The sequence below is a fragment of the Acartia tonsa genome, chromosome 3 (genome assembly GCF_053477335.1).
Source record: "Acartia tonsa isolate MP-2025a chromosome 3, ASM5347733v1, whole genome shotgun sequence".
In the NCBI taxonomy this organism is placed as follows: Eukaryota; Metazoa; Arthropoda; class Copepoda; order Calanoida; family Acartiidae; genus Acartia; species Acartia tonsa.
In genome coordinates, this window is record NC_137262.1 from 13,433,479 (window position 1) to 13,450,222 (window position 16,744).

Sequence of the window (16,744 nt, forward strand, 5' to 3'; positions counted from 1 at the left end):
CCTTTCCAGGCCTAAAACCATCTCAGGACCTAATTTCTGCCGTTGACAACTCGAGTTAAGTTACTATATTATTTTTACAATGTTTAACTTATCTGTTATTATTGGCTGACGAAAAGTTTGGGCAAAAAAAAAATTTATTCTTCAATGAAATATCTCTCCAGTATAATTTTGCCAAGTGCTAATTTATTAAGAATAAAGTTTGCCACAAATTTACCAAAAAATCTCATTGTCATTTCGCCAGGGAGGATTAGGATAGTTCCCAAAGTGTTATAAGTTGGCTTATCCAAGAGTGCTGTCTAGTCTCCAAAGTTTTATAATACCGTTTTCTTATTCGTTAGATTAACAACCTTGGGGACTTTTTATTGTTTTGTGATTGTTTAGTTCATTAAGTTGAGTGTCTAAATGTTTCAACCACTAATTCTAAACTAAAGAAGGGGTAATTTTGTGAATCATCAATGGGAATAATTAATATATAAACATACATATATATACAGTGTTTTTTTTTATGAGAGCATTTTTGAAAGCAATTTTACCCTACTTATAGTTATCAGAATTTAATGATTAATGGCTTATTCTCTTCGTTTTTTATAACCATTAACAGAAAAGCAAAAAAATATTTCAGTTTTTATTTAAAAAGTACAGTAAATTCAAAATTTCAAAACATGGGTGTCAACATCTAAAATAGTTATTTCTCGCATCGTATTATAAACGGCTTTCCGCGGATATAGAAAGTACAATTATGAGATTAAAACTAGTTTTTTTAGCCCCGAGGTGCAGAAGGCACCGGCTAAAAAAACTGGGTTTAATCTTATGATTGTACATATCTATATTCGTAGAAAGCTGGATATAATACGATGCTAGACATAGTTTTTTCGTATGGATGAGAACCGGTTCCTATCCACCGGATTCAAATGAATACGAGAAATGGTTTTAGCGCATTTTTCTTATGCTCAAATCTTCTACCCTTTCCAAGAATGGAGGGAGTACATTGGGGGGCCAGTATTCCCTCCCTGGTTGAGATATGGCCTTCAAATTTCAAAATGTTCTAGTACATGTCACAAGTAGTATCTATATAAATTTTTAGCTCAATATCTCAACTTTGAAGCGTTTTGCAGCCATTCTTGCAAAGGTAGATTATAAGAAAAATGCACTAAAACCATTTTTAGATGTTGACACCTAAGTTTTAAATTTTTTAATTTACTGTACTTTTTGAATAAAAACTGAAATATTTTTTGCTTTTCTATTAAAGGTTATAAAAAAGAAGAGAATAAGCCATTAATCATTAAATTCTAATAACTATAAGTAAGGTAAAATTGCTTTCAAAAAAGTTCTCATAAAAAAACACACTGTATATATGTATATATATCATTTTATCGACAATCGTCTTATCCCTGTAGATCTCTGATTATCAGAGCATTTTTGAAATATTTGCTGCTTATTTTTTGGCTGCCTTTGGCAAAATAATTTTTTTTCATAAAAAATGTATACAAAATTATCGTATTAATTTGGTAAATATATCATTGCACTTGAATTATTTTTAAGTCACTAACGGCTAATCCCATAGATGACCCTAGGAGTACTTTAATGAATAGATGTGGTGGAGAGGGGGGGGAGGGGGAAGGTTAAGAATTTAAGGGAAGTGATACCTTCCGGGGGCTGAAAGTGTTAGTCCCCTCCCCAAAATGAAAACTTTTCCTGCGAGTAAAATAAGCTTCAATGTAAAGGAGAAGCATATCGGTTCAGTTGATACTGATAAACATCCTGTTACTTGAATGTAAATATTAGTTTAAGGATAGTCTGTATAATCTCAGGGATAAAGGAAACATTAGGCAATTTTTACAATAGTCTCCAAAGTTTTATAATGAAGTTTTCTTATTCGTTGGCTCAAAACTTTGGGGACTTTTGTCATATTTTGGTTGTAGTGTTGCAATTTTGTGTATCGTTATTAGGGATGGATAAAAATTTATCGGCCATTGTCTTATTCCTTTAGATCCTTGGTATAATCAACTGAATAACAGTTCCAACAACAAAAATTAAGATATTGCTTCGCTTTTTATGGACAAATATCCTGTTATTTTATTATAAGGAAAAAAAATAAACTATCTTAAAATCATCTCAGTACTCAGCGGTTAGCAAGATCCTACGGTATAGACAGACAGACATACATCATATCGGTTTAGCAGCAAACGAGATCCTTTGCTACAGACAAAAAAAAACTTTGTATATCGACTAGCGGCTACGCCCCCAGCATCTATTGGCTCTGTATTCAAAGGGGAATGAATAAAAGCCTAAAGCCTTCCCAGGACTTAAAATAGAATAGCCTAAAACCATCCCTCGACTTAAAATAAAATAGCCTAAAGCCATTACAAGACAAATATTAAGCTTACCTGAAATAGAAAGCCCAATCTGTTTAGTAGTTATTGAGATCTTAAGTTTCAGAACAGAAAGCCTTACTAACGTGGACAAACACAGGATATTTCGGACAAATGTCGGAGTGGACATTATATAAGTAAAACGCAGAAGTGTCTATAATATCTTAAAAATTAGGTTTCAACAACATTTGTTTAGTTATTTCTACACAGGTTAGGTTAGGTTAAGATATAAATATACAAATAAGCCCCCTGCAGGGGTTAGGCATATAAAAAAACCTATTTGACAGTTGTAAACAATGTGAGAAAAAAATATGTTTTAGTTTAATGAAATGTTCTATATGTTTCAAACCTTTGCCTTTCGATAGAACTTACCTACTTTGGAAAACTGTTAGACTGATTTTAAAATTTCAGTCTGTGAGAAAAGATATTCAAGATTTTTTTTTGTTTTGAAAGATTTTTATCTTATAAATAAAATAAAAGACACTCCTGCGTTTTACATAAGCAATGTCCACTCCGACAATTGTCCCATTCCTAGGTTTGTCCACTCCAACGTTTGTTTATGTTTTACTACTTTATATAATAGGATAATATGTATTCTTCTTTTATATTTCTCTTTTCTTATTCACTTGCAGCTGCGCTCTTTTTAATGTAAGGAGGCAGAAAAATAGCCTAAACCAATTAGGGGCTTAAATCTGAAAATGAAAAAGCAAAAAACCATCCCATGACCTATGTGAAGCTTCCCTTAAATGGAGAATTTAGTCAGTGTATGAAATTTTTAAGCTTCAGACCAAAAAAAATACTTTTTTTGTTAAAAGAGAGACTTTTCTACAATTAGGGCTAGTCCTTTCGTCATTGCTCTTCTCATTAAGTTAAGCATGTGGTTTTCTCTGCTATTGTTAAAGATAGACTGTTGAGATTTTTAGTGAATATTCCCATGACATATGTATATCCAGTCTATAAATTATTTTGTCTGTCTCTCAATTATGCTTCAAAAGACTTAGGTTTCGTGATAATCTTTGAGTAATAGCATATTCTCTTAAAGTCTGCTCTATAACTTACTTTGTCTGTTTGTCCATTATATGATCCTTATTCAATATTCTATTTAACTAAAAAATTTCATTCTCTTAGTTTATTTTTTTTCTTTATTTCATTATGTTATTATATTATTTATATTTATTTTATTAATTCATTATATTTTCATTATAATTTTCCTTTTTAAATGCGAAACTTTTCTATAGTAAGGATTGGTTTGTCCGTACGTCCAAACGGTTAGACGACATTTTCTTTAATTTAGACATGTTATAAATATCCTATCGATTTCAAACTTTGCAGAATGATTTCTATAACAGTTGGGTACAATACTATATTCATTACTAGAAAGTATGTACGTCCATTTTTTTGTATAATATCATTGTCCCATTCATCTGGGTTTTGGAGTAATGTTTCTTAGGACAACAAGGTTTAGTATTATAATCAAATACTAAAAATAAAATTATGCCCTTTTACTATATTCTATACTAGCAGATTCGCCCCTAGCCTCAGGGGCTTTGCCCCAAGAGGTGATAAAATTTTTTTTTGGCGAAATTCGTAATAGGACCAAGAAAATCTTCAGCAAAAAAAAAAATGGGGGGGGATTTTTTTGTTTTTGGGGGGGTTGGGGGTATCCCACCCCCCAAGAAAATAGCCTAAAACCACCACAGGACCAGTAGGTATATTCCCTGAATAGTAGAATATAATCGGTCCAGTGGTTACCGAGATCTTAAGGGACTGACAGACGGACAGACAGACGGACAGACAGACGGACAGACAGACAGACAGACGGATGGACAGACATCATTCTACTTTGTATTATAGATTTACGCTAATTTTAACAAAATTTATGTTTGACCTCCTGATTTTAGAGCTTTGCTTTTGTGAATGTTGTTATCCTTGTTATCTTGCTTTTTTTTCCTTTTTCATAACCTATTATATAAAGTAGTAATCTTTTTTTTGTCTGTAGAAAAGCTAACCGCTGAACCTATATGGTTCTCCTTTACAGTGAAGCTTCTTTTAAGTTCATAGAGGGTTTATAATTATTTCGAGGGAGGGTATCTCCACCCTCCCAGAAAATTCACCCCAAGAAAAATATTACCCCATCCCCTCAAAAAATCTTTTTAACTTTTTAAAAGCAAAGCTTTTCTATATTAAGGATCAGTCCGTACGTCCGTAACGGTTAGCTATTTTCGTTAATTTAGGCATGTGATTCCTGTAGTAGAAAGGTACGATTTAGAAAGTCTATAATCATTATCAGAATATCCATACGTCCATTTTAAGCATACTAATTATTAACTTACAACAAATTTTTATGTATCAAAATTATCCGATTAATCTGATTTCTGGGATACTGATTCCTAGGACAACAAAATAGAATGTTATAAGCGAATCATATCTATAATCAAGTCCAAAAAATGTGAGTACGTCCTTAAGCATTTTCCTGCATGTTAGCAATTTCTCAATAAATTTACTTACAATTTTGTTTCGAATTTTAAATTTATGTTCTGACTATTCAGTTCTGACACTCTACATTATTAATGTTCATTAAAGGACGCCTGCAAGAAATAACACGCTTTAACTGCTAAAAGACTGCCACAAGAAGACCCAATACCCCAAATTATAAGCCTTCAGCTTCAATAACAAAAAAGTTCTAGGCATTTCAAAATAGCATTTTATGTACAATGGAATTTTTGAAAGATTTCCAATGCTCATAAAAGAAAAAACAATATTAAATTACGTTGCCTAGACATAAAATTATAACCTTATCTTTGTCAGAAACTTAGATTGCCTGTAACTGATTACATTTTTACAATAAAAACACCACATTTCATAGTCAAAATCTATGAAAAAAAATCTATTTAAATTGCATTTTTAAACGAAAATCATAGCGGAAACAAAGGGGTAAACTAATACAAGCTTAGCTGTGATTGGTTGTTAAGCTGATTGAGCCTTCTGATTGGCTACAGTACATTCGGTACAACGCAAGTAAAACTTATTTTTTTTTAATGATTTTGACTATAAAAATGGGTATTTTTATTGTAAAAATATAATTAGTTACTGGAAACCTAAATTTATGACAAAAATAAGCTTATAATTTTGTTTCTAGGCCACGTAGTTTAATTTTAAAGTTTTCAACATGAGCATTGCAATTCTTTCAAAATTTCCATTGTACATAAAATGTCATTTTAAAATGCCTAGAACTTTTTTGTTATAGAAGCTGAAGGCTTCAAATTTGGGGTATTTGGTCTACTTGTGGCAGTCTTTCAGCAGTTAAAGCGTGGTATTTCTTGCAGGCTTCCTTTAAACTTTTTTCTACCGTTTCAGAGCTTTGCTTTTATAAATGTTGTCATCCTTGTCATCCTTTTAAAACTTAAATTTAAAACTGTAGAGGGTCACATTCCTTCCTTACCTTAATGCCCTACCTTCTATAATGAAGGGGCAATACAATTACAGAGGCTGTACAGGAGCCATAAAGGGCCTATGTTATATAAATTAAGGTAAGGGGCGATGAAGAGGCTATGAAGGGGCTATGTTATATAAATTAAGGTAAGAGGCTATTAAGGGGCGATGGAGAGGCTATGTAGGGGCTATGTTATATAATTAAGGTAAGGGGCTATTAAGGGGCGATGGAGATGCTTTGTAGGGCCTATGTTATATAAATTAAGGTAAGAGGCTATTAAGGGGCGATGGAGAGGCTATGTAGGGGCTATGTTATATAAATTAGGGTAAGGGGCTATTTAGGGGCGATGGAGATGCTTTGTAGGGCCTATGTTATATAAATTAAGGTAAGAGGCTATTAAGGGGCGATGGAGAGGCTATGTAGGGGCTATGTTATATAAATTAGGGTAAGGGGCTATTTAGGGGCGATGGAGAGGCTATGTAGGGGCTATGTTATATATATTAAGGTAAGGATTATATAAATTAAGGTAAGAGGCTATTAAGGGGCGATGGAGAGGCTATGTAGGGGCTATGCTATATAAATTAAGGTAAGGGGCTATTAAGGGGCGATTGAGAGGCTATGTAGGGGCTATGTTACATAATTAAGGTAAGGGGCTATTAAGGGGCGATGGAGAGGCTATGTAGAGGCTATGTTATATAAATTAAGGTAAGGGGCTATTAAGGGGCGATGGAGAGGCTATGTAGGGGCTATGTTATATAAATTAAGGTAAGGAGCTATTAAGGGGCGATGGAGAGGCTATGTAGGGGCTATGTTATATAAATTAGGGTAAGGGGCTATTCAGGGGCGATGGAGAGGCTATGTAGGGGCTATGTTATATATATTAAGGTAAGGATTATATAAATTAAGGTAAGAGGCTATTAAGGGGCGATGGAGAGGCTATGTAGGGGCTATGCTATATAAATTAAGGTAAGGGGCTATTAAGGGGCGATGGAGAGGCTATGTAGGGCTATGTTATATAAATTAAGGTAAGGGGCTATTAAGGGGCGATGGAGAGGCTATGTAGAGGCTATGTTATATAAATTAAGGTAAGGGGCTATTAAGGGGCGATGGAGAGGCTATGTAGGGGCTATGTTATATAAATTAGGGTAAGGGGCTATTTAGGGGCGATGGAGAGGCTATGTAGGGGCTATGTTATATATATTAAGGTAAGGATTATATAAATTAAGGTAAGAGGCTATTAAGGGGCGATGGAGAGGCTATGTAGGGGCTATGCTATATAAATTAAGGTAAGGGGCTATTAAGGGGCGATGGAGAGGCTATGTAGGGCTATGTTATATAAATTAAGGTAAGGGGCTATTAAGGGGCGATGGAGAGGCTATGTAGGGGCTATGTTATATAAATTAAGGTAAGGAGCTATTAAGGGGCGATGGAGAGGCTATGTAGGGGCTATGTTATATAAATTAGGGTAAGGGGCTATTTAGGGGCGATGGAGAGGCTATGTAGGGGCTATGTTACATAATTAAGGTAAGAGGCTATTATGGGGCGATGGAGAGGCTATGTAGGAGCTTTGTTATATAGATTAAGGTAAGGGGCTATTAAGGGGCGATGGAGAGGCTTTGTAGGGGCTATGTTATATAGATTAGGGTAAGGGGCTATTAAGGGGCGATGGAGAGGCTATATAGGGGCTATGTTATATAAATTAAGGTAAGAGGCTATTAAGGGGCGATTGAGAGGCTATGTAGGGGCTATGTTACATAATTAAGGTAAGGGGCTATTAAGGGGCGATGGAGAGGCTATATAGGAGCTTTGTTATATAAATTTAGGTAAGGGGCTATTAAGGGGCGATGGAGAGGCTATGTAGGGGCAATGTTATATAATTAAATTAAGTGGCTATTAAGGGGCGATAGAGAGGCCATATAGGAGCTTTGTTATATAAATTAAGGTAAGGGGCTATTAAGGGGCGATGGAGGAGCGATGTAGGGGCCATCAAGTTGCAATGTAATATAAATTTGGAGAAGGAGCGATGAAGGGGCGATGTAGGAGCGATGAAGGAGCGATGGAGGAGCGATGGAGGAGCTATGTAGGAGCGATGTAGGGGCCATCAAGTTGCAATGTAATATAAATTTGGAGAAGGAGCGATGAAGGGGCGATGTAGGAGCAATGAAGGAGCGATGTAGGAGCGATGTAGGGGCCATCACAGTACAATTTAATATAAATTTGAAGAAGGAGCGATGAAGGGGCGATGTAGGAGCGATGGAGGGGCGATGTAGGGGCTATGTTATATAAATTAAGGTAAGGGGCGATGGAGAGGCTATGTAGGGGCTATGTTATATAAATTAGGGTAAGGGGCTATTCAGGGGCGATGGAGAGGCTATGTAGGGGCTATGTTATATATATTAAGGTAAGGATTATATAAATTAAGGTAAGAGGCTATTAAGGGGCGATGGAGAGGCTATGTAGGGGCTATGCTATATAAATTAAGGTAAGGGGCTATTAAGGGGCGATGGAGAGGCTATGTAGGGCTATGTTATATAAATTAAGGTAAGGGGCTATTAAGGGGCGATGGAGAGGCTATGTAGGGGCTATGTTATATAAATTAAGGTAAGGAGCTATTAAGGGGCGATGGAGAGGCTATGTAGGGGCTATGTTATATAAATTAGGGTAAGGGGCTATTTAGGGGCGATGGAGAGGCTATGTAGGGGCTATGTTACATAATTAAGGTAAGAGGCTATTATGGGGCGATGGAGAGGCTATGTAGGAGCTTTGTTATATAGATTAAGGTAAGGGGCTATTAAGGGGCGATGGAGAGGCTTTGTAGGGGCTATGTTATATAGATTAGGGTAAGGGGCTATTAAGGGGCGATGGAGAGGCTATATAGGGGCTATGTTATATAAATTAAGGTAAGAGGCTATTAAGGGGCGATTGAGAGGCTATGTAGGGGCTATGTTACATAATTAAGGTAAGGGGCTATTAAGGGGCGATGGAGAGGCTATATAGGAGCTTTGTTATATAAATTTAGGTAAGGGGCTATTAAGGGGCGATGGAGAGGCTATGTAGGGGCAATGTTATATAATTAAATTAAGTGGCTATTAAGGGGCGATAGAGAGGCCATATAGGAGCTTTGTTATATAGATTAAGGTAAGGGGCTATTAAGGGGCGATGGAGGAGCGATGTAGGGGCCATCAAGTTGCAATGTAATATAAATTTGGAGAAGGAGCGATGAAGGGGCGATGTAGGAGCGATGAAGGAGCGATGGAGGAGCGATGGAGGAGCTATGTAGGAGCGATGTAGGGGCCATCAAGTTGCAATGTAATATAAATTTGGAGAAGGAGCGATGAAGGGGCGATGTAGGAGCAATGAAGGAGCGATGTAGGAGCGATGTAGGGGCCATCACAGTACAATTTAATATAAATTTGAAGAAGGAGCGATGAAGGGGCGATGTAGGAGCGATGGAGGGGCGATGTAGGGGCTATGTTATATAAATTAAGGTAAGGGGCGATGGAGAGGCTATGTAGGGGCTATGTTATATAAATTAAGGTAAGGGGCGATGGAGAGGCTATGTAGGGGCTATGTTATAAAAATTAAGGTAAGGAGCTATTAAGGGGCGATGGAGAGGCTATGTAGGGGCTTTTTTATATAAATTAAGGTAAGGGGCTATTAAGGGGCGATGGGGCGATGGAGGAGCGATGGAGGAGAGATGTAGGGGCCATCAAAGTACAATGTAATATAAATTTGTGGAAGGAGCGATGAAGGGGCGATGTAGGAGCGATGGAGGAGCGATGGAGGAGCGATGTAGCAGCGATGTAGGGGCCATCAAGTTGCAATGTTATATAAATTTGGAGAAGGAGCGATGAAGGGGCGATGGAGGAGCGATGTAGGAGTGATGTAGGGGCCATCAAGTTGCAATGTAATATAAATTTGGAGAAGGGGCGATGTAGGAGCGATGAAGGAGCGATGTAGGAGCGATGTAGGGGCCATCACAGTACAATGTAATATAAATTTGAAGAAGGAGCGATGAAGGGGCGATGTAGGAGCGATGGAGGGGCGATGTAGGGGCCATCAAAGTACAATGTAATATAAATTTGAAGAAGGAGCGATGAAGGGGTGATGTAGGAGCGATGGAGGGGCGATGTAGGGGCCATCAAAGTACAATGTAATATAAATTTGGAGAAGGAGCGATGGAGGAGCGATGAAGGGGCGATGTAGGAGCGATGTAGGGGCCATCAAGGGACTAAGATATATATAATAGTGAAGGGGCCATGAAGAGGCGATATTTAATTAAATAGCCCCTTGGGATAAGAGGACATATCATCTCCTCTTTAGAAGGGGCGATAAAGGAGCGATAAAGGATCATTTAATCGCCTCTTAGGGCAAGGGGCTATTAAATCGCTCCTTTCAAGGAGTCATAACATCGCCTCTTGTTATAAGGGGCTATTAAATCGCTCCTTTCAAGGAGCCATTACATCGCCCCATGTCATAAGAGGCGATCAATTAAAATCATCGCCCCATATGGAGCGATGTCATGGAAAGGACTATACCCAAAAAAGGTTTGACTGTTTTTTTAACATTTATATAAACAACTATTTCATTATGTAAAACATCAAAAATTAACTCTTTTCATATGAAAATGAGGGTAAAATGATATTTACATTCCACTTTTTTAAACAAACAATTGAAATTGTACAAAAAAAACCAAAAAGATATGCATAATTTATATTTTTAGACTAGCAATTATTTCAAACAAACTGGTACAAAATTAATTTTATCAAGTAAGGTTACTCTTTTTTGTTTTTGTGATAATTAATCATTTATATAGTTGATATTCTATACATGAGTTTTGTGGTGTGACTTTAACGGATTGGACCAGGTTCATTAAAATTTCACTAAGGGGGGGGGGGGGGTTAATGCAACCATCTCGTAATCAGTGAGCAAATGGCACTTAGAATTCGAATTTCGATCTGAACTTTTGCATGAGTAATCCTTGGTAGGTATATTTTTTCCTAAATCGAACAAAAAGTTGGAAAAGTAACGGCTGGCGGCTCAGCCGTTCAGTCGTTTTTTTTGCGTATTTTCAGGGTAAATCCATCATCAATTATGTAGGAATCAACTTTTTAAACATAGTTTTGGTTTAATTCATGTTAAATGATAGCAATAACCATTTTTAAAACTTCTAGTACCAACAGCTACCGTCTAGAACCGTTTAATAGCGTTTTGGAGTGGAAAAGAGTATTATGTGGAGATAGGTTTCATGACTAATTTGCAATATAGATATCAAAAAAATGGCAAAACGGCTATCCGCAAGCTGTTAGCCGTTACTTTTCCAACTTTTTGTTCGATTTAGGGAAAATAGACCTATCAAGGATTTACTCATACAAAAGTTGAGATCGAAATTCGAATTCTAAGTACCATTTGCTCACTGATTACGAGATTGTTGCATTAACCCCCCTCCCCCTTATCGACGGCGGTGTTTTTAACTGTTGTCCGGTTACTAAACACTTCCGCATTTTTTCCAGCGTACTGCATGTCACAAAAACGGCTATTAAATGCCGCCTCCGCCGTTACCACCATGACCGCTACAACATGCGCAGTTGTAGGACACTCCCACGGCCTCTGGTTGGCTTTTCTGAAAAAATATATTAACTATTAATGAATTTTGATTGGTTGGTTCATTAAGTAGAGTTTTTAAACGTTTCAACCAATAATTGTATTCTATAAAAGTGTTAATTTTGTGTCTTAACATTTGGGATGTACATCAATTTATCCGTCATTGTCTTATCCCTTTTAGATCCCTAAGTTTTATATATTATTTATATCAACGTATTATAGACAGCTTTCCTCGGATATTATGCAGATAGTATGACTGAAAACTGGTTCTAATCCAGCGGATATACCATCTCCTTCCTCAACCTTAAATCATATCCTTATAATAAAGTAACAAGATGTCTGTCTGATTATACCAAAGGATCTCGCTAACCCCTGAACTGATATGGTTCTCTTTTACAGGATAGCATCTAAGGACCTAAGGTTCTTTTTTTAGGGGAGGGAAAAGAAAGTAGAAAGGAAAGAGAAAGCGCCCCTAGGACCCGCCCCCCCCCCAAAAAAAAAAAAAAATTAGGTCATTAGGCTGTTTATTACACTAGTCCCCAATATTTTATTATTACGTTTTCTTATTTCATGGTATAACAAAGGGGGGAGAGAGAAAGAATATTTACCCCCATCCACTTACAGCTTTAATTTCTTTTAAACTTTCGACGGAAATTTTTGGAGAGTGAATTAATTAACAGGTATCTAGAGGGATGAGACAATGGACGAAAAATTGATGTACAACCCCAATAATATTATAATGATACTCAAAATTTCCCCTTCTTTAGATTAAAATTACTTGTTAAAATGTTTGATCACTCAACTTAATGAATCAATGAATCAAATTGACTAACATCCTCAAAGTTTTTAAGTCAACGAATAAGAAAACTTCGAGACTAGTGTAATAAACAGCCCATTGTCCCCTATTTCTTACTGATTTTTACTGGTATCCAAACTTTTATATAGATATACACAGACAGTCATTTACCCTGTTACTTTTATATAAAGTGAAACTTGTAGCTGGCTGAAATAACAATTCTCCCCATCCCCTCCCCTCCAACTGGAAAAATTAACTAATAAAGTAAAACTTGTAGCTGGATTAAATAACAATTCTCCCCATTCCTCCCCTCCAACTGGATAAATGAACTAATAAAGTGAAAATTGTAGCTGGCTAAAATAAAATCCCATCCCATCCCACTGGATGAACGAACTTACTAATAAAAGATGTTCATGTTAGCAAACTAATTTTCTCCTGTCATAATATCCACTTATATCCTATTATCATAATCAGGGATCCTAAGGGATAAGACAATAAAGGATTAATTGATATACGCCTTTTATTTATTGATTTACAGCTTGCACACGCTGCTATTTTGTACTACCCTATCAAGAATTATTTAAACGAGATGGTTCCATTAAACCCCCCCCCCCTTACTTCAGATTTTTTTACGTTTTTTATGTAAAATTTGCTTTAAAATATTATTAGATCCTTGTCTTGGAGTAAATAGAGGTTTAATTTGTAAAGGGGTAGTTTCACGAAAGTCATATGAAATTAATTTAGTGAACCGCATATTTTTTCCTGGTTAATTAGTTAAACTACATTTATATGGCATATATTTGAAAGAATTTCAATTTTCTACCACGTAGTTTTTAAGATATCAAGACTTGAAAATCGTCTTTTTAAATTGCATATTATGAAAAGAAGATTTTTAAGTTTTAATATTTTCAAAACTACGTGGTACAAAATTGAAATTCTTTCAAATATATGCCATACAAATAAAGTTTAACAAATTAACTAGTAAAAAATATGCTGTTAGCTAAATTAAATTCAAATGTTTAGACACCCCCCCCCCCCCCTCCTCAGGAAGGTTTATAACTGACCTAACCTGAAACTGGATCCCTAACTGGCTTCTCAGGGAACCAATGGTCTCTGTACCTCTGGCGCAACACATCGATCAGGGCATCATGGAACCTGTAAGTTAAACACAATTTTTTCATGGGACATGGAATAAATAACATTAACAAATGAACGGTGTCTTAATCTAAGAAATATACTTGAAATAGAATGCATATGATGTTACGGAGGAACAACGGAATATTAATGAAGTTTGTGCACTAGGTACTATACAAGCTTCTTCCATACCTGTGTCCATTTGTTGTGGTTGTGATGTCAACATGGTGGGTTGTGGTAGGCCAACAAAATTGCCAGCTTCGGTGGTTTTTGATAAGGCTGTGGCAGCCTTGTTTAGGGATTCCATAATGGCCGCACTTAACCCATCCTAAAATTGAATAAAAAGATTTTTAAGAATACATACAAATTTAATTGTCATTTTTTGGCATTAATGTCAATTTGACATTTACTTAAGTATAGCTTTAAAATTTATCCGGTGGATTAGAACCGGTTCTAAGCAATACTAAAATTTATGTAGACAATTTTCTATAAATAATGAAATAAAATCATAATTGGAATTAATCTTATAAATTTTCATTTTAGTATCCACGGAAAGATGTCTCAAATACTAGACCAATATGCTCGCAATTTATTTTTCGGCTATATTAATCAATATTCTATGAATAATAAAATAAAATCATAATTGGAAATAATCTTACAAATTTTCATTTTATTATCCGTGGAAAGATGTCTCAAATAACTAGACCAATATTCTTCGCCAAATATTTTTACGCAAATGTGTCAAAACTTCCCCCCCCCTTGACCCAAAGTGTTTTATTTTATGTTTTTATACTATACAATTGTTAGCAATTCAAATTTTTTCAGGGGTATAAAGAACCCTAATAGTTTATCAGACCTGTATAAAATCATCCCTGGGGCGAGGGGAAACAGAGAGCCCCGCAATATTGTCTCCAGGGGCCAGGGAGGAGTCAAATTGTTCTCCAATGGCGGCCAATAGAAGCTCCTTCCAGACACGAACCTAAAAATGCAACAGGGTGATTTTTTCTGTAAAACGTATCTATTTCTTTTATTTGGATTCGTTGATAACACATAGAATGACTATTTGTTTTAACAACAACTTGATGAAAATCACGTGAAAAGCGCTTAATTTTGGCAGATTAATGCAAAAAAAAAGAAAAAGATCCAAAAGGTAGGTATGTATAACGTTGATCTAAAATATTAAAATTTGTCCTTGTCTATTATGTTCTCCAACAATTTACAGGAGGCCTACATCGTTATTTGTCCCCGGCCAAAATTACTCAGCTTGTCAAAAATTCGCCAACATCACCCTATTCATAATGACAAACATCTAACTTACAGTGTCCTTCTTGTAGCACTTGAGCCTCCAGGTGCCACCCTTGGAGATGACGGGGTTTCATCTCATATCTTTTAAAGCATAAAAATTATGTCATTATCGAATTGATTGTAACATTTGAGAAAGAAATAATTATGATCAACAAAACAACCCTTTCTAAAGATTAAAATATTGGTTGAAAAGTTTTAACATTGCTAGTTTGTACTACCCAATCAAAAGTTCATTTAAGTTCCCAAAGTTTTTATTTGATCAAACTTAGTCCCTTCCTCCCAAATGAAAGTGAACTAACCTGTCTGATATGCACACTAAGATAAGACGTAGCAAACTCCTTTTTACAATGAGGGCAGGGCTTCTTTACCTTAAAATAACACAGATTAATGAAACATAAAATGTTCTAGACCACCTGAAAAAAAGGTTAGGGGGGGGGTGGTGGCGAAATTTAAAATTTAATTATATAAATTGTTCTAAAAGCCACAATAATACCCCGAGTAAAAAAGACCTTTTGCTCTAGTCAAAATGACCAGAGCAACATTAAAAATTAATTTTTAAATCCCCCAAAAAAAGTTTATTGGGGACTTAATTCAAATTTTGGCTCTGCAGTCTGATTCTATAGGTGTCCTAGTATATTTATGACACCCCATTTGAAAATAGGTTAAAAACAGTTTAAGAAATTGTTATTTTATCAGAATTAATGTTTAAAAGAGGAGAAAATTGCAAAATAAATGTTTTCCCATTGATTTTCTTTGGATTTGCAAAATGAAGTGGATCAGTAAAAAATCAAAAAATATAATTTTTGATTGATACATAAGCATTTTACTCTAAACAGAATCTTTTTGTTTTATCATATGTGTTGCTTTAACAAGTAGAAACAATGTACTGTAAAGCTGTACACTTATGGACTACCATAGACAAATTTAGCAAAATGTAAATTGCATAATGAAGTGGTTCAATGTTTAGTTTTAATAAAAAGATCTATAGTAAGTATAGATGTATACAGATAACTACCTGCCCCCCTTTTCCAAGAACCTTTTTGTCTGCTAGCAAATTATTTTTTCTGTTACTTGGCTGTGTTAATATTCCCGACAATATTGGTTGATTTTTAAAGACCCAATTGTAGGTTGACACAATGCTCTTGGGATGGGAACATAACAGTTATCTAACCCCTTCCCCCTCTAGTGTTTTACTCTCTAGTTTTGATTTACATTTTCATATTGAGATTTTTTACCTGGTTACAGGTAGAAAGTGGTTTTGGTGTGGTTGCTCCACCCATTTCTCCGCCATCCGTGGGGGGTCCTCCCATTCCTGGGGGCGGGCCGGTAGCCACGCTATTACGGGGACTGTTCCTGTATTCATTTGTGATTTTCAAACATTTTTATTTCATGAGCAATTTTGTGTAAATCATACCTATCTATAATTAAAGAAATGTCGCTTAATCTTTTTCTCAAAGTACCTTGTATAATGTTTAGTTCAAATTTACTCCCATCCTATTGTGTATGAAATAAATTAAAAGCAGGGGGTGGGGGCCAATAATTTTCTTCTAATGCTTTAGGGCACTGGATCTATTGGCCCCGCAGGGGTTAGCAATAGCAGGGGCGTCCAAGCTTTTTATTTTGGGGGGGGTAAAAAAATTTAGGGGGGGGTAAAATGGCGCGCGAAGCGCGCCGCAAATTTTTTTTACTCCCCCCAAAATTTTTACCCCGGGGGTAAAATTTGCTTGGGGGGGGTAATTACCCCCCCTGAAATCTGTTGGCAGGGGTAAATTTAGTTTACCCCCCTAAAAATTTACCCCCGGGGTAAAATTTTTTGGGGGGGTAATTAAAATTTTATTAAATATATAGTATTAAAAATGCGCGCGAAGCGCACAAAAATTTTTTTTATTAGAGATTTTTTATTTTGGGGGGGGGGTATTTACCCCCCCAAAATTGTTTGGGGGGGGTAAATACCCCTCCTAAATGGTTGGGGGTGCCTACGGCACCCCCAAAATCGTTTGGGGAGGGTAATCGCCCCATTACCCCCCCCCCCTTGGACGCCTATGAGCAATAGGTATTTAAAAAAAACAATTTGGTACATTTGAACATATCATAATTCAA

At 36.0% G+C, this 16,744-nt stretch overlaps 2 protein-coding genes across 5 annotated transcripts in view; both read right to left on the reverse strand.

Annotated features, from left to right (window-relative positions):
* Positions 1–16,744, reverse strand: part of LOC145313361 (uncharacterized) — a 79,006-nt gene that overhangs the window by 56,589 nt on the left and 5,673 nt on the right. The gene's annotated exons all lie outside the window — the stretch shown is intronic.
* LOC145313359 (uncharacterized) lies at positions 11,258–16,292 on the reverse strand. 4 transcript variants are annotated; one of them, XM_080152720.1, is made up of 6 exons: positions 15,880–16,292; positions 14,944–15,012; positions 14,196–14,318; positions 13,532–13,667; positions 13,275–13,360; positions 11,258–11,712 (listed from the first exon to the last, which is right to left on the reverse strand). In XM_080152720.1, exons 1-5 carry the CDS (start codon positions 15,952–15,954, stop codon positions 13,344–13,346), a joined length of 420 nt encoding a protein of 139 aa, XP_080008846.1. In that variant the 5' UTR covers positions 15,955–16,292; the 3' UTR covers positions 11,258–11,712; positions 13,275–13,343. The 4 variants fall into 4 exon arrangements, 3 of the variants coding, with proteins under 3 accessions (XP_080008846.1, XP_080008847.1, XP_080008845.1); XM_080152721.1 differs by having other exon boundaries at positions 11,258–11,428; positions 13,270–13,360; XM_080152719.1 differs by having other exon boundaries at positions 11,258–11,428; positions 15,880–16,291.

What these genes read in the sequence shown, in the direction of transcription:
- LOC145313359 (XM_080152720.1), bottom strand. Translation starts at nt 15,954, where the DNA reads ATGGGAGGACCCCCCACGGATGGCGGAGAAATGGGTGGAGCAACCACA. An exon ending in CACTTTCTACCTGTAACCAG is followed by an intron (nt 15,013 to 15,879) that starts GTAAAAAATCTC and finishes TGTTATTTTAAG; the next exon opens with GTAAAGAAGCCCTGCCCTCA. An exon ending in TTAGTGTGCATATCAGACAG is followed by an intron (nt 14,319 to 14,943) that starts GTTAGTTCACTT and finishes TTGCATTTTTAG; the next exon opens with GTTCGTGTCTGGAAGGAGCT.